Source organism: Styela clava, chromosome 8 (genome assembly GCF_964204865.1).
Source record: "Styela clava chromosome 8, kaStyClav1.hap1.2, whole genome shotgun sequence".
NCBI lineage: Eukaryota > Metazoa > Chordata > Ascidiacea > Stolidobranchia > Styelidae > Styela > Styela clava.
The window spans coordinates 15,116,224-15,133,678 of NC_135257.1; the positions used below are offsets into that span (position 1 = coordinate 15,116,224).

General features: G+C 35.4%; 2 protein-coding genes across 5 annotated transcripts; one reads left to right on the forward strand and one right to left on the reverse strand.

Annotated features, from left to right (window-relative positions):
* The first annotated feature begins 32 nt into the window (after positions 1-32).
* LOC120346295 (uncharacterized) lies at positions 33-7,512 on the forward strand. Of its 3 annotated transcripts, none has more exons than XM_078115357.1 (11): positions 33-758; positions 1,519-1,673; positions 2,437-2,566; positions 3,008-3,063; positions 3,672-3,776; positions 3,975-4,142; positions 4,670-4,744; positions 5,629-5,847; positions 6,172-6,228; positions 6,299-6,456; positions 6,815-7,512. In XM_078115357.1, the coding sequence occupies exons 1-10, from the start codon at positions 671-673 to the stop codon at positions 6,443-6,445; spliced, it is 1,200 nt and encodes a 399-aa protein (XP_077971483.1). In that variant the 5' UTR covers positions 33-670; the 3' UTR covers positions 6,446-6,456; positions 6,815-7,512. The 3 variants fall into 3 exon arrangements, with proteins under 3 accessions (XP_077971483.1, XP_077971484.1, XP_077971482.1); XM_078115358.1 differs by having other exon boundaries at positions 35-758; positions 6,880-7,512; XM_078115356.1 differs by having other exon boundaries at positions 39-758; positions 6,862-7,512.
* A 112-nt stretch (positions 7,513-7,624) lies between these two features.
* On the reverse strand, positions 7,625-15,301 carry LOC120345834 (acetylcholine receptor subunit beta-like). Of its 2 annotated transcripts, XR_013477632.1 has the most exons (12): positions 15,123-15,301; positions 14,206-14,280; positions 13,376-13,530; positions 12,817-12,925; positions 12,153-12,267; positions 11,791-11,994; positions 11,197-11,353; positions 10,873-11,009; positions 10,636-10,739; positions 10,326-10,523; positions 9,165-9,665; positions 7,625-8,432 (listed from the first exon to the last, which is right to left on the reverse strand). XR_013477632.1 is itself a non-coding variant. In XM_039415395.2 (11 exons), the coding sequence occupies exons 1-11, from the start codon at positions 15,252-15,254 to the stop codon at positions 9,477-9,479; spliced, it is 1,575 nt and encodes a 524-aa protein (XP_039271329.2). In that variant the 5' UTR covers positions 15,255-15,301; the 3' UTR covers positions 8,591-9,476. The 2 variants fall into 2 exon arrangements, 1 of the variants encoding a protein (XP_039271329.2); XM_039415395.2 differs by lacking the exon at positions 7,625-8,432 and having other exon boundaries at positions 8,591-9,665.
* Positions 15,302-17,455: the final 2,154 nt, after the last annotated feature.

Below are 17,455 nucleotides of genomic sequence, written 5' to 3' on the forward strand. Positions count from 1 at the left end.
CCATATGATTAAATCAATTTTCCTGGGGATATGTATGAAAATACTATTAATTGCCCAGTCAACAGGCCATTGTGAAAGTCATCTTACCAGTGCCAATCGACCGTGATATAAAAGTACGATGCATTGGGCAAAAAGAATGAATTCAATTTAAAAACATGCAGGCCCCTACAAAAAACAGGCGTGCAGTTAGTATCTTTGTATCGCGAAGGGATTTACATGTTTATCCCGTGGAGAGGAAAGTCGTATGACAAACCGTGGCCACCCGTCTTGTTACCAGTCTATGTCGGGTATGGGATTGTTAGCCAGTATTTGTTGTTTTCGGGTGCATTGAAGTGATGGTGGAGGAAGCCTTAACTCACCAGCAGCTACTTGAACCATCCTGCGGCGGCGAGAAGTCCGCTACACGAAAGCGTATGTGTAACACTGCACTGCCAAGCTTGTACATGGAAAAAAAATTCTGAGGTCAAGGGTCGGAGTATTCACATTTCATGTATTTTCTTTGATTCTGATACTGTTGTTCGCGGTTTTCTGCTCAATTTGTGACAGCGGAAAGTGGCTTGTTTCCAGTTTTCCACATTCTAATGTTTCTCCTGGTGCTGTAGTAGATAAGACAATAGCTTCTTGTTGTTGTACTCCGGAAATCTATCAGTAGAAAACTTTCTATTCCACCATGGCAATGGACGCCGGCAATATACCTGGACTTATTGATGCACGGTCAAGCGATTTACTCACACAAACCCAGCCGGGAACGTCTGAAGGTAAAATATGTTAGATCTGAAATCAAGAACTGCTGAAATTCCTTCTAAGCCTGTTACTGCAGAACTGTGTACGGTACGGTACTGGTATCTTCGTATCTGTGAATCTCTGTAATCAGCAATGCTTTACGGACCTTTTGCCTCACCATGCAGTTCTGCATGGCACAGCGCATTGGCAATATTTTGCAAATAATTATCGCTCCTGAACCTGCAGATCTGTGAACCCAATCACGGGTCTCGTGTAGTTTCGTACCTAATGTACTTCTAGTGCAGTAGTGGGTGTAGCATAACAGTTTTTTGACATGTCAATCCTAACCCCCACCTGACTACACCATCTAAAAATCACAGTACTACAACATCACAATCACGTCATAGAGCTTGCCAAATATACGTACAATCGTTAATCAAACTACTTAATGTTGTAATGCCAGGGATTTCTCTCGTATCGCAGTATCAGGATCGTGTGACGATAACCAACGAGAGAAATACCTTTCTCTATCTCGGATGATCGTCTGCGCGTTTTGGACGACCATCCGTACATTTTGTAGGGATTTACTACCCTCTGGAATGTCGTTGTGACGTAATTTTTCGGTGACGTAGTCAGGTGGGGGTTAGGAATGACATATGCAAAAATGGTTGAGCCAGGCCAACTAGAAGTGCATGTGGTACTAAACTATGCCAGACCCAATTTTCGGTCTTTGAATTTTACTAAGTTTGAATACAAAATAGTTCTAAGTGAAATAAATTTTGTTATTATTTTCAGATTTATTGAGAAATGTATCTGGTGTATCATCATTAGAATCTGGAAGTAGTGCAGCTGCATCACAACCAAATTTACTGTCAGATAGTTGTATTACACAGGAAAAACTTCTAACATTTTGGCAAACTCAGATGGATGAAATTCAAATTTTATCAAATGTGGGTATTGTTTTTTTTACAATCTAATTGCTCACAGGTCTAGTATCAGTGTTTTCAAAAAGTTTTATTCTCAAATCCTTTGCAGAACTTCCATGTTAAACCTTTTAGAGTCTGCTGGTCTGTACGTAATGGACGTGAATTCTCCCCAGCTTTGGTATTATTAACTCTAATCATGGTGTATATTTTTGTATATCATGGTGTTGATCTTAATTACTGATTTAGTAACAAAAATTCGGCAAAATACTATAAGAGACTGATCATATTTTCATAACAGTGACCATACCCTATTTAAATTGGTGCCTTTACGTAATGATATTCTATCACTATATATAAATTGTATCGATTGGTACGAGTTATGTAGGAAGTTAAATTTAGATGATATTACTCACTCATTTTACCTCTCTTCAAATTTATAAAAGTTGAATTGAATGTTGTTGGATAAAATGATCTGGTGGTTAAAACATTGGGCTTATAACTATCTTGTAATCGGAGGTTAAAAATATCGGATTTAACTTCCATGCCATCACTTCGCCCCACGTTTAATGAATTCGGGCAAGCAATGCAAAAGCGAGAATAATCTGGTACTTCCAGACAATGGTAGCTACTATGAACACCTGTACAAAGCCTTATTCAGAGTGGAAGACTTATATCATGCTGTAACAAAAATTCAGCGAATGTAACTTGATCTTGTTTTTCAAACAAATTTTCAAGTACAGTAATTAACTTTTACGGTGGAGACTAATTTTTAAACTTTTGTATTCAGGAACAATTCAAAACCCAAGAACTTCCACTAGCAAGAATTAAGAAAATAATGAAAATGGATGAAGATGTTAAAATGATTTCTGCAGAAGCTCCTTTATTATTTTCTAAAGCTGCCCAGATATTTATCACAGGTAGAGTAAAACTGTTTGCAAGGTTACAATCCTTCCTGATATCTGTTAAATTCCTTGAGGTTTTTTTCCAAGAACTTTAGTTTTGTGGAATTCATTTCTCATTTATTTCTGGGCGAGTGAGAATGACCTAGCTTTGAGCAAATTTCATGTAAACAATTACCATTTCTCAAATGCACAATTTTCATTGTCATGCTCTTTTACTACCGATGCTTGACAAAATCATATTCAAACAATTCTGTCTGGAATTTTTACTTTGTTCACAGAACAAAGTGACAGAAATCACAGAAAAAGTAATAGAAGTCACAGAAAAAAGTACATGGCCTAACAATCATGGCAGGACAGATATCTAATGATATCTACTCCACGCACATTAATGTTGCCTTTAGCCAATAATATACCGTTTCAAATATGGAAATCTTAATGATTTTTTTTTATTTCTAGAATTAAGTTTACGAGCCTGGATTCATACGGAAGAAAGCAAAAGGAGAACATTACAGGTAAATTATCTAATACATTGAATCATAATATGCTTAATGATTGAAGTATTCCATATTGATGGTGTGCTCTTTCAAGTTGGTTTTCAATCTTTGAGAAAATAGTTATTCATATTGGAAGTGATTTGGGTCTTATTGTTAAAATTATTTCAGACTATTTTTCGGTGACCTATAAATTCAGGTCGATTATAGATAATTTCATGTCTTATTATCAAAAATAACTTACTGATTTTCTGGTTACGGTACATAACTTGCTTTTCTTTTATATCAGTTGTTTTCAAAATATTTGATATATAATATAATTCTTTGAGGACTTTAGTCGTAAAGGGCAGAACTTGGAAACACTATTTTGAGAAAAAAAACGTGAAGTGTATATTTTTGATTTTTAACCTATTAACCTATTTGTTTGTTATAATTATTTTCAAATTCGCTTTTAGCTCATGACCTTTCCTTGTTTCTTGTATTCATATATTTTCATTTATTGAGTCATTTTTCGTATTTAAACATACCTGTTATTTTGATATCAGATCAGTTGAATCATATATTGAGATTTATTATGATTTCATTATTTAACTTACCTATCCTTTTTCACTTTTTTATTTTCATTTTAGAGAAATGATATTGCTACTGCTATCACAAAGTTTGATCAATTTGATTTTTTAATCGATATCGTACCCAGAGAGGAACTCAAAACTCCACCAAAAAGAAACAGCTTTGTGAGTGAGATATATTGAACCGCAATTCCTTTTTCCTCGTTTACTTCCTTTTGTGCTGATCTGAAGGATGCTTGAACGAGAAAGTATTGAAGCGATAAAAAAAAAGAACATGTTCTGTTTCCGCAAAATAATGGTATGACTGTAAACTTTGTTAGCAATTATGGATGAATAATCAAAAAAATATAATTTTTGTTGCAGGGTATTATTGGTGGGTCAGGAGATGCTCCACAATTTTTCTATTCATCCCCACAAGTTGGCAACAACACAACAACCACAGTAAACAATAATTCTTCAGATACAAATACACAATCTGCAACAGCCTCTGCATTGCAAACAGGACAATTATTACTGGCCCAGCAAAACCAGGTTTGCATTATCTTTATAAATTATTAAAGAAAGTGATGACCAATTTGTATCACTTTTTTATATTTTTTTTTCTGATATATTTTTCAACTAAATTTCATATGATGGTATTTGGTATAAAAACCTTTCATTTTTAGTATTTTCGAAAAAGTTGTACCGGTATTTAAATGTTTAATAGAATACAATCTGATAATAACGTAGACATAGACACTCTAGAATTCGGGTCATATAAAACTTTCATGATTCATGGCCCCTTCAAAAACTCCCATGGCCCCATGATATTCTCAAGTATTTTATTTGCATCATTTAATATTGAAAAGCTTACAAGTGGAGGTAAAAAATAAATGCATTATGAGTTTATGACTTGAGAATTAAAATATATTAAATAACAGTCAATTTACTTTACATTAATGGGGTCTTTGGTTAACTGCTCGATGGCCAAGGGCCCAGACCCAGTTTCGGAAACCCTAGTTTAAAGTTAACAAAAAAGTGAATATCTTAAAATATTTGTTTTGTTTGTAAAATTTCAGAATGGTCAACCAATGACATTGACGCCAGTCAATATGGACGGTAGTCAAGTATTACAACTTTCTCAACCTACACAGGTGCTATTTCTATAATCCTATAAATTCTACTCTTTGTTGTATACCTTTTAAGCATGTTTTAATTAGAGATGTACCAATACCACTTTTTTCGCTGATACCGTTCAGAAACCAACGAAAAAATGCTAATACCGGTCACGATATTCCAAAATGCAGACATTCTGAAAGGATGTAAATATCATTTTGATTGCACAGGATGTAAGGGTTATAGTAATTTCAACTCGTCGGCGAACAATATTCACAGTGAACATTATTTCAGCTTGAAGATCAGGTCTTTCATAGGGTGAGGGGCTTGTCCTACTATATACATCACATACTTTGAAGAGTTTAAGGAGGCAGTAAATGCCAACACGTACGTACATGATCTTTCCACAGCAAAAAATAAAGTTTGTATACCAACGTATACTTCAAAACATTATCGGTCAGGTCAAAGAGCTGAACTTATTGGAAATATCTGTCTATTCTAGCCAGGACTGATACAAATATTGATACTGAAAAAATAACCGATATTGGCGATACCAGATACATTGGTACATCTCTAGTTTTAATATACTTTCTTCAATAGTTTCAATTCGCTGAAAAATTGTCTGTTATTTGTTCTATTTTAAATATACTCTACTGAACCCTTGTATTATAAGACCTTAGATGCAAATTGTATTCGAAAAATAAGAATTTGGATCATTTGATTTTCAAATAAATCATTTTCTATCGTTTTATTTCCTATTTCAATGGATACATGTATACAGTTTATGTAAGAGGTATATATAGCCAGGCATACAGAATAATTTTATAAGTCCTTATTTTTTAGCTGTTTTTTTTTTAGTCGAGACTCAATCGAGACTTTCAACAAAAATAAAGTTAATTTTTATTTAATATTCTTCACCCAGTCTGGGCAGCAGAATCAGCAAATTCCCGGATTATTGATGAATCAGTCGTCTATCAACAACAATAATCAAAATCAACAATCACAACTTGACAAGCAGTCACAAGAACAGATATCTGATCAAAGTTTGCTTAACATGCAGCAAAAACCACCTCAGACCGCACAACAGATTCTCCAGCAACTTGTAAGCAATTTGCCCGGGACGGCTGGTGGAGTACATACTGTGAGTTTTTTGTTTCAATACTCAAAAATTTTATTTGTTAATTTCATAGCCAGACAAACATTTGCCTTTTTCTCTGAATAAGGTCTTTTTTGCAGACACTGATATGGGACCTGGATCTTTCAGGCTCGGCTCTGCCTTGCTTGAAAGCACCTGACACGAGATTTTTTATTTGGGAGGAACTACTATTAGACGCTTAGCTCCTTAGATTGGCTACATACATATGCTTAAATGTAAGAAATATAAATTAGGATGACGATATGTGTCCATCGGATCATCGAATGAACCCAGAATAATATATATTTATCCTAATTTTAATTCTGACAGATTCAATTAAACTCACAAGGACAACTTCAGCTTGTCAAGGTACCAGAAAAATCACAGGTATATTTTATCTGTAGGCTTGTTATCTTATCTGTGGTAATTTTTTAAATATGGTGTTTCATTATTATAGGCACAAGGCTCATCCAATGCAGAAGGCACAACTGAGATTGCCTCAGTAGAGGGTGGTCAAGTATTTAATCTTCCTGCGAATATAAGCACAGCCAATGACCAACAAAGTCAGGAGGTCAATGCATTGTATGTCAATTCTGAAACTTGATGATTTATCTGGTAAGTGAGCTCTATTTTATTTTCTCTTTTGTTTGATTTAGGGATGTTCTAACATGCAATTTGAGCAAAACTTTTCATATTTGTTCATGCTGCATTTCACACCAAGTCAGGTTCACATTTGATTTCAGAACAAAACTATAGCAAAACTATAATGATATACATCAGTGTTCTTTAATAAACTTTTTTCATTGCGACCCACTTGACACGGCCAAATTTTTGTTGGCAACCCTCAGAAAAATAAAAGGAAAATAAATTTAGTAATAAGATTGAAAAAATAATAAAATTGGCAACAATAAGTAGTAGTGGTGTTAACAAAATTTAATTGATGATAGGATCTTTTCATTACATTATTTATCAGGCTGTCACATGCTCCAATGCAAATTATATGAATATGATCTTTGACAGATTGAAGTAATGTTTCAGATGAATATATAGCTGTGTCATATTGAATACTCACCCTGCACAATGAGATAGAGCCGAAGAAAAAATGGTGATTTGGTTCTCAGTACCGACAAGTAAACGAGCCGAATTCAGTTAAAAAAGTACCATCCCATGGAATTGATTAAAAAATAACAAGTAAAATGAAGTGAATAAAAATGTTTATGAGTAATGAGTAATAGTTAGTTTTGCTGCCTGCTTTATAAAGTTGCCTTCCATTTGTCAAATTATTTTTTCATCTTATGGACCCGCCAAGGTCTTACTGTGGATAACAATCACTGGACTAAATTCAGTGAAGCTGCAATGGAGTATTGCTCTCTTATGAGTAGTATTGCTCTCTTATGGACACAAGTTTCGCAAAGCAATGAATAAATCCATGCTAACTAGTTTAAATTTTGTGGTTAGTGGTGTGTGATGAGATTTCTGTCCTCTTTTGTAGTGGAAATTCCTTAGCATTTTAGTGTAGGCTAACAACCACTTCTTATTGATGTAAATGGTCAGCTTTCTTACTTTCCATATTGAATTGAGAATGTTGCGCTTTGAATTTTATTGCAATAGTTTCAAACTTTTGTACTTGTTTTTATTTTTTGTGAATAAAAAAAGTCTGTGAAAGTTGTAGCATAGTTGTTTGTTGAGGACGAGGTTTATTTTAATCAGATATTGTGTAGATTATGTGATGTGATGAAAATAGTATTTCACGAATTCTGTATCCAAGGCATGACCTTGATTTGGTCTATTGCCTGTGGGGTTAATAAGAGCAGACGCAGTCGATTTTGGGGGTCTCCAAAATTTTGTGGCCCACTTGTGAGGATCTCTCTTCCTATCAATACTCATAACCTTCTGCGGGAGTATTATATCTATCCTAACGGTAAACATACCATGAATTCAACTTCATATGCTTGCTTCAACCATTTTCCCCATAATATATATACCCAGGGCTGCCATCGATAGTAACCCCCAAAATAAGGACATCAGGAAAACGTAATAATAGAATAACAAATAACGAAATATTATAAACAAAATGTAATCATGTCAGTGCGACCCGTGTCTAATCATACTTTGCACTAGAAAGGATTTGCTCCAGCAGTTCTTTTTTCGGACCTCCTGAAGTATGCGCACCAAGATGGCGCGCAAACTGAACTCACGTTGTGTACCAGGTTAGGGTTCAGGTTAAGCGACATCTTGGTGCACATACTTCAGGAGTACCCTTTTTTCTTAGAAACTATCTGTTCCATCTCACTTTTAAGTTATATTTTAATTCAAGTTACACAAACTGATTTTGGTCGGTAGGCTATTGTTTTATCATTGTGTCAATTAATTTGCTGTTATTATGCAATGAGAGCGCGTAGCAATCAATTAGGTTGTAAAATGGCATTTCTAGCAAATCGAATTGATCAATCTAAGTAACTGGTATAAGAACCTTTACCCATAAAATAAGGACATTTCTTAGAAATATCGACAAAGTTATCCCAAGACGAGGACCTTCAAAATAAGGACAAATTTTAGAAATAAGGACGTTATGGCAGCCCTGTACATACCTAGGCTTACCATATATCTGGAACAAAAAAACGGGACAGTACGGATCGGACTAACTTTGGTTCGATTCTGAGGCTAAGTAATATCTAATATCTAAGTAACTTCTATCATATCTTTGCGAGTAGATACCGGGCATTATCGACATAAGTGAGACACCTGCGGTTGCCCCACTGCAATAGTTGTACTCATAATGACAAAATAGCAGAATGATTTCTGCTCTGTTACTTGAACAGTGTAAGTTTGAAAAAATTATAAATTTTGACAAGAAGACTTTCTACTCAAACGGGCAAAGTAACCACGGAATGATGTTGAATTCAGTTTTAAGGTAAATGAGCCGTAAATCCTATGCCAGTCTCGTAGAGGCTCGTTTCAGTTTTATTTTCGAGTTTGAAAAAAACATTATTGTGTCTTTCTACGCGTCCATTTGGAATTTTGATAATCTATCGACAGGTCAGTTAACGTTGTGTGTCAAATTATCGCAATTAACTTAATTATAATACCTATGACACAACAAAACAGCAGTTCTCTCTCCCTCTGTTAACTAGTGAATCAGAGATTAATTGGATGCTTCCGTTAAGAAAATAATTTTGTAATAATATTATATGAAAAAATTGTTTTTGACTGCCACGCTACATAACCGGGACATTTAAGTCTACCGAGCGGGACGCCGGGACAGCTTGTCAAAATCGGGACTGTCCCGGTTAAACCGGGACGTATGGTAAGCCTATACATACCCCAACTTTCTTGTCAGACACTAATTTTTTCAAAATTCCGACGTATTTTTGCTACAATTATTTATATGATATGCAGTTTTATATATACCGTAATTGGGAACGTTTAAAAGTATTCCCACATCTTATACTCTACAAATGGCAATCCCCGACAGCGCGGACACCAACAAAACAAGCTTTTGATTCTCAGGACACATTTGTCAAAGTTTCAAAGAAACTAATGAAGTCATTGGTGCAATAAAGTACAGCATCCCCTGAAATAGTTCTTTTTATCTCTGTTAGCAAGTCATAAAATAGTCTGGCAATCGTCTCCAATCACATGGCAAAAATCCCGTAGAAAAACGTAGATATTTCTTTTTGTTCGTCCGGTGGATCTGGTTTTGGATAATAGGCAACCGATATTCGAATAAAGAATGCTACTGTGCCAAGAATGAACGCTGACATGTAAATCCAGAAAAATACTCGATCCAGTATGAGAGCACAATATTCCCAGTCGTCGCATGACTAAATATAAAAAGAAAGGAATATATATACGGAACATCAACTGTACTGGTACAACTCGTTAGATGGCAATGGCTTCAGTGATCGAAATTCCGGCTTAATCGAAATATGTAAGGGTATTAATATTTTGTATGTCTGAGTTGATTGGCATCAAAATATCGTCATATGCCATTATTTAAAATCTGAGGAAGTAGAATTTTCATATTCATTCCGCGAACACAATCTGGGTAACCAGAGATGGGATGCCCTGTATGTTCCTAACGCTTAGCCCAATGCGCCAATGTCAAACAAAGGTTTCAAATCAAAAAGTACCTGAGTGACACTAGAGGAAATTGGCCGCTGGTCTGTGTTACTCGATGTGAAGTATATATAAGATCTCTCTATTTAACTTTCATTCGTAACTGTCTATTTCTTATAACTCGTTGAAACCAAAATACGAATGCTTCCATATATATATACCCTGGTATTGCGCAGACTCTTGTCGGCATTCTTCCGGTATAAATATTAAAATTTCGGACCTCCAGAAGTATGCGCACCAAGATGGCGCACAACCTGAACATAGTATGTGTGTAGTATTGTGTACCGGTTAGGATTCAGGTTGTATGACATCTTGGTGCGCATACTTCTGGAGCACCAAAATTTCTATCCCGTGCTATTTGTAACCTGTGCTTTTATTTCTTTATCCTTGACATGGTTTGAAATCCAGTTAACGCCGTCGACAGCAGGTTTATATTTATCTGGTACTGGTAAAAGAGCTGCAGGAATTGCTGAAGATTCCACTTTTCCATTTGCTGCCGGTGTGACTTCGGTGAACCCAGTCATGTCTTGAATGTGTCTTGTTCGAAATCCATATCGCTTCGCCTAAAATTGTTATTTCTTATATTGTAAATGGAAGACGTTGCAAATATATACAAACGAACCTTTGATTGAATGTGCTATAGATCCTTCTAACAAGAATTAAAATTTGACCTACTTTATTATCAAAAAGCATTTCGCTTGGCGCCCGCCATGCAGAACGACTAGCTTTTGCATCTTTTGCTGCCAGTTCCTTTAATCGTTTCCTCCTTCTTTCCATTGCTATACAAAAGGGAATTAGAAATGTAATGTAGCTTTGAGAAGTGAATACGTATTGTATTAAACTATTTACTTGACTTTGTATTCTTTGATTTTTGAAGCACACAAAATAATAGGGCCTAAGAAAATGTCATACCTAGTTGCCATGGGGAAGACGGTATAGGTCGTTGCACCTTCAACAGACGAGCCACGTGTCCCATCAAGTATTTTCCCATCCAATGAGGCATTCGATGAGTTGTCGACGAACGAAAGTGAACATTGCACACTATGACGCTAAAATGATGAGTGGCATAACATGTAAAACTAATAACAGACACCTATTGATGTATTATTAAATGTTCTCTAATTATTTGCAGCGTTTTTCGATTTATACTTTCCGCGTTCATGGCATGGTGATTTCACAAATTTTGTCCTAAAGTAAAATCTAAATATTGTAACTCCACTCTGACAATACACTTACCTAAACACTACACAATTTATGATGAGAGCCATAGAAAATATCAGGTAAGCAACGATCAGAGGAATGGATCGCGATGTTTCTGGCATTCTCTGTGCGATCAGGAACAGGAATACAGTTTCGCCGAGAAGTGTTGAAACAGAAAGTGTCATCTTTTGAGCTGTAACACAGATTAATACGCTGGGGCCTATTTCCATGAAGTACTACATTATTCGGCCATAACTTTGCTCAGAGATGATTCTCCTTTATTTTTCGCTTGCTTTCAAGCAAATTTTCACAATCGCGTTGACGCGTTCACGCGTACATGATACCATGTGTGCAATGTTGACACTGTTACGTGAATATACATAACTATACACTCAAATTCTCGCAGCCAAATGATGTCAAAAGAGTCATATATATATTCAATCAATATTCTGTGCGAAATGTCACACAATAATACAGCAGACTATGTCTTTTATTCTGCAGCTTGAGGTAAACTATTTGATTCCAGACTACCGAAGTATCCTTAATTTCAAATCACGCTACCATGTAATAACTTATAACATAACGCAGTTTATTTCGATGTTCGGGAGTTAAATTTATTTATACACTTACCGGATACCGCCGGAAGAAAAAAGGTGAAACAAGAGAACGTCATCATCAAAATGCAAGGTACAATCAAGTTCATGATGTAAAATTGTGGACGACGTTGCAGAATAAAGTAGAATATGACGTCATCGTATGGGACATTACCTCGATATGTCATTGCGGTACTTATAGGCTTGCTTATGAGGTCCCATTCACCATTTTCCTGAAATGCTATAAGAATTTTAACAATTAAATTCGCTGCCTTAACTGATAGTGTCCACATATGCCTATTGGCAAGATAAATAGATTACTATTACACTAAATACTTCATTGTCAACAACAGTAGATCTTGAATCGACAGCTTTTGTTAAAAATCGATCTAATCTTACCGCTTTTATCTATTGTAATGTAGTCATCAGCTGTCAAAGTCATTTCGTCAGAATCATGAGACAGCGAACGGAAAATCATTGAACAGTTTTGCCAGTCGAATGGAAAAAGAGAAACCTGTAAAAACAAACGTGTATTGTTTGTTACTCATTATCAATTTATACAATTTGCTACTTCCTTCAAATATTGCAGTTTTTTCTCCTCCAAAAATATTTTTCAGCCGCCAAACACGGGTGCCTGTGACCTCTCACCCGTTTACAGTCAGTGTTCCGGCCAAAAATCCTGTGCCCAAAATTGTTTTTTTCTAAAAACTTGAGTTATGTGAAATTTTCTACCGCGTAGCTGATTTCCTGATCGTGTTGACGAGAACTGCTTCAAGTCTCGCGTCAATCAGTATTTACTAACAAGCAATGCCACAATATAATTCGTTATAGTGTCAGCAGCTCTTGGCATTTTGGTGGTCGCCGGGATAACTATCTTCAATCTTTACGTGAATTCTCATGACCTTGCTTTGAGAAAATATTCTTTAAAAAGATCAGTGCAATTACAATTTAAAAACCGAGTAAAAATTCCCGATATACATTATATGAAGTACTTTTCCTTATCAACTGAGGTTTGCAGTCTTCCTATATTTTTTGGATTTTTCAAGTATCTTTAAACACTTACCTCAATTTCGCAAGAACTAATATACAAAGAAGGCGGCATCCATTCCATCATTCCGTTAGGATATACCAGCACATCAGTGCGCAATGAAACATCGAACTTGTCATCTTTGCTGAATATATTAAAACAGCGAACACCTCTGAAAGCTGATTGGTTAAAATGGGACGGGGAGTGTAAATTTAATGACATCTGGCACAATTCTCCATATATATGACATTCGGTTCAATTCTACTTCCATCTGGCTGGGATTTTTCTGACAATGCGGTATTCATTAGACCTTAATGTCGATATATTGGAGCCTATCTTTCTTGGTACCTTGATGGTACCGAATCATGAGAACAGTTTCACTAATAACCCCCCAAGCTGATGTACGATAAAAGCGTTTGGTTCTTCAGCTGTCTTAAATAATTTTGAAATCTTGCTTTTTGCGTGTGTTTCGCACTGTTTCCTAATAGCTCCCGCCCTAACGGAGTGCGCGTTGAGCAACAACCGATTGCCACTGAGCAGAGGTAACTACGCAGTTGTCAAGTTGTGCACGACAGAAATTAGGAAAAGGAAATACCTGTTTTGCAGTATAATCCTCGGAACCCATACATCGTCTGCAGGAACTCTAGATACGTTGACTCCGCCATACTCGGATTCATTCCACATCAGTCTATAATCATACCACGTATGGATCATATATATTGACGTTGTCATTGCCTCAGTTTTTTCACTCTGTCGCAAATAGTTTAAAGTTAGACATTAATTGGGGCTCCCGAAGTATGCGAACCAAGATGGCGGACATCGGAATGTAATACGTGTACTAGGTTAGGGTTAGGCCATAATTTTAGCTATAAATACTACGGGAGGCTCTTGGCTAGTCTTCGAACTGATAATACGACTAAAAGAAGGAAAATTGGAAAAAAATTATCGCCTAACCCTAACCTGTTACCCATGTTAGGTTCCGATGTCCGCCATCTTGGTTCGCATACTTCGGGAGCACCCATTAATTAGTAAAGCTAATCGAATAATAGGTAGAACAAACGTTATTCATATCGCTTTTCAGACCAATTTTGATGACTATTTTATATTCTAGATTGATTTTGCATGTAACGAGCCAAACACAAATATTAAATTGAAATCAAATAGAAAAGGAACGCAAATGGCGCTTCGATGGGTTCGAAGGTCTTGGGTTTGTTCAGTGTTCTGACTTATGTTAGACGAAACCGCGGGTCCTAAATATACGGATTCACTAAGAGAAAGGGCGAAAGAATAGACGAGAATAGTTGGGTTCTTCAACAATCAAACACAAAGCATGCGAAATCCATTGTTATATTTGTGTTACTCTACTTGTCCCTAGTGTTACTGTTTGAAAACTCAATTAAACAAAAAAAACAAAAAAACACTCACCACAGCAATTACTTGAGACAATGTCATCGAAAGGTGAATTTCTGTTTTATTTGAATTTCCGCTTTCAGGTCGCGCCTTAAAATTATAAAATACTTATTTCAAGGAATAATATATACCGATTACTTTTTTATGTTAAAATAAATAGTTGCGGTTGCGTCAGAAAAGCCTGGTTTCGTAACTTTTAATGATAATTTTCAATTCCGAATATTGTTTGAATAAATTGGTATAGTCAATAAGAATGCTTGCATATTTACATGGGAACTTTATAAATCACGATCACGACAACGATTGAAGCTAGAAAATGAAAGTGTTATCTTGGAGTATCCCAAATTTCGTGACATGGATTTTAAAACAGCAAAATCATCATCACGCTACAAAGTAAACGCTGACCAGAGATATTGGAACGTAGCAAAGAGCGCAGTATTTCCTTTGAACAAACTTTTCAGAAAGTATTCAAATGCAATCGGTAATAGTAATTAAAATAATTGTTTATTTGTTTCATATTGTCGTCTCATCTAAAATACGAATTACGCATTGACACTTCCGCTTTTAATTTATACATATATATTTTTATTAGGCGCTTCCCTAGTATGTGAACCCAGATGGCGGACACCTGAACATAGTTATGTACCAGGTTAGGGTTAGGCCATAATTTTATTCCAATTTTCCTTATTTTAGTTCTATTACGAGTTCGGGGACTAGCCGAGTGACTCCCGTAGTATTTGTACCTGAAATTAGGGCCTAACCCTAACCTGGTACACATACTACATTCCTGTGTCCGCCATCTTGGTTCACAAGCTACGGGAGTACCTTTTTTGGGAATTAATAAAACCACGTTATTCGATTACAATTGTCTTCGCTATCCCTATTATTTGTTTTGGCATTTTTAGGACACAAAGTTCACTATATATGCTCACATTTTTATCGTAGCCATCTAAAATTTTTGATAGAACTCTGGCTTCATCCGTATTCCAATTCCCTTTTGCCATTGCGTAACATACTGAGATGAGTACAAGAATATAAATTATAATTTGCCGAGACGCAAACATTTGATCTCACTATTGTTATTTACTGTATTAAGATTATAAAAAAATATTTTTAGTGAAGATAGTTCAGCCTATCACATCTAAGAAACTTGTACAATTTATAAGTCCAATATACATTGCTTATTAAAAATCTAACAACTATTTATTTGAAAAAATAATCAATTATTGAAAAATCTATAAGCATGTTTAAGAACAACGGTACTATCTTGCTTATATTTTCAAAACGACAAAAATGAATTGTGGCACATAGACGTATATTATTAAATAATAAGTCATAAAACTACATAATGAGCCCAATTCCACTCGCTTTTAAATTTTCGTCTCGGGTGATTACAACAAACTATTCAATCATACGGCTATAAATACAAATTTGTGCTGTCGTTTGCTTTCACCTAATATCAATCTGACTGCCTTGCGTCTGTAACCCATAGCTAAGTTACCTTAATCTACCCCTCAGTTGTTTTAACTTATTTATTAGGCTCGTAAACAGAATAATCGAGAGTTATGCTTTCCATACTAACTTAATGAACTTAACTAATTCATTTCTAGTTTCCATCTGTACGATGACAAGTTTAAATATCATGTCAATTATGCCAATGAACTTGCATCTATATGCATAGAGCGTCACAAATACATCACGCTTTTGCTGTTTTCACCTATGACCTATCCTCGAATATATTACTTGTATGGTGAAGGCAGCTGTCAGTCTGGGAATGAAGAGAATGAATCATAAAATGTCCCACTGGGACATACATTGATTTACGGCGACGGAACCCTTTGATTTTCGATCCGCCAACTTGACAACACAACAAAACATCGGCAAAGGTGTTGACAGGGAACGAAGAAGATATGAATTATGGCGCTTTGATTAAAATAACAATATTTTATGCGCCCGCATTATGAATTTAACAACATGGTTGGCAGAGAAGACGATTATAAATACTTGTTGCCAATCTACAAACGTCGAATAAAACTGCCCGTATACAGATGAGAAAAATGTCGTAATAACATTTTATCTGTTAAGCTTTAAATTAGACTAATACCGATAACGCGTTATTAATTCCCTATCGAAATCATTCTTAGGCGCTCCAGAAGTATGTGTACCAATATGAAAGTAACTAAGTTTGTTCGCCTATTCTACATCAAGTTGTGTAAAGGTACGGAAGACTGTGGGCAGGGGGTGTATTCACTTGGCTAACACAGACCCCGAACTCGTAATAGAACTAAAATAAGGAAAATCGGAATAGAATTATGCTTTCAACCATAACCTGGTACACATGCTACGGGAGTACCCATTTTCATATGCCCGTGTCAGAGGTCATGAGAAATTGTTTATTGATCCAGCCCGTCTTCAGGGGAACCATCCAAGTGAGTGTAACAAGCCAGACTTGGAACGCGTCATCTTCAATTACTCAAGTAGATTCGTTTTGAAAATAACTGAAGTCAATACGAGTCCAGTTAACGCCGGGCGAAAACAGTTACACATCTGCTACTCATAGGTGTATTATTAATTCAAACTTTTTTATTAAAACTGTGAATGACCGGAATTTTATATCTATATGATACAGTCCGACTATTTGATTATAACTGCGCAAATCGTATTTTAAATAAAAATTGATATTTTTTAATTTTTCATGGAATGTTCCCCCTCATCATATATTCACAGGGTCCACATTCAATGTTGTAATAATTTTTAATCTCGAATTTTAATTAGATATTTTATTGCGAATCGTAAATTTTTTATTATTTTAATACAGATTTCATTTTTGTATTGCACAACATTTTGGCGAAGCTTCATTAAATTTTGGAATGGAAATTTGTTTAATGCTTATTTTACAAGCCCGTTCTATCATATTTGCTCGATTTTTTTTCAAATTGAAGTTTACATGGAGTTTGAAATTAAATAAATTTCTAAAGGCATATCTTTGTTTGAAACTTATTACCAAAATGCGGTGTAAAACATTGTAATAACCGTATGAGTCATCAAAATTATGTCGGGGCAAAATTTTCAAATGACGGAATGTAAATATTTATTTCAGTACAAAAGATCCATTCAATATTAAACAATTCTTATTGGAGTACAATAACACGATTTTCCTTGCTACATTAAAGCCATAAACTCGCGTGCTTGCAACTTGGATTTGACTGTAATGTGGAGGTATTTTTTATACATATCTCAATATTAATCAGTTGAAGATATTGAA

What these genes read in the sequence shown, in the direction of transcription:
- LOC120346295 (XM_078115357.1), top strand. Translation starts at nt 671, where the DNA reads ATGGCAATGGACGCCGGCAATATACCTGGACTTATTGATGCACGGTCA. An exon ending in CACCAAAAAGAAACAGCTTT is followed by an intron (nt 3,777 to 3,974) that starts GTGAGTGAGATA and finishes TTTTTGTTGCAG; the next exon opens with GGTATTATTGGTGGGTCAGG. An exon ending in TACTGGCCCAGCAAAACCAG is followed by an intron (nt 4,143 to 4,669) that starts GTTTGCATTATC and finishes GTAAAATTTCAG; the next exon opens with AATGGTCAACCAATGACATT.
- LOC120345834 (XM_039415395.2), bottom strand. Translation starts at nt 15,254, where the DNA reads ATGTTTGCGTCTCGGCAAATTATAATTTATATTCTTGTACTCATCTCA. An exon ending in AGGATTATACTGCAAAACAG is followed by an intron (nt 12,926 to 13,375) that starts GTATTTCCTTTT and finishes TAATATATTCAG; the next exon opens with CAAAGATGACAAGTTCGATG. An exon ending in GTCTTCCCCATGGCAACTAG is followed by an intron (nt 10,740 to 10,872) that starts GTATGACATTTT and finishes CCTTTTGTATAG; the next exon opens with CAATGGAAAGAAGGAGGAAA.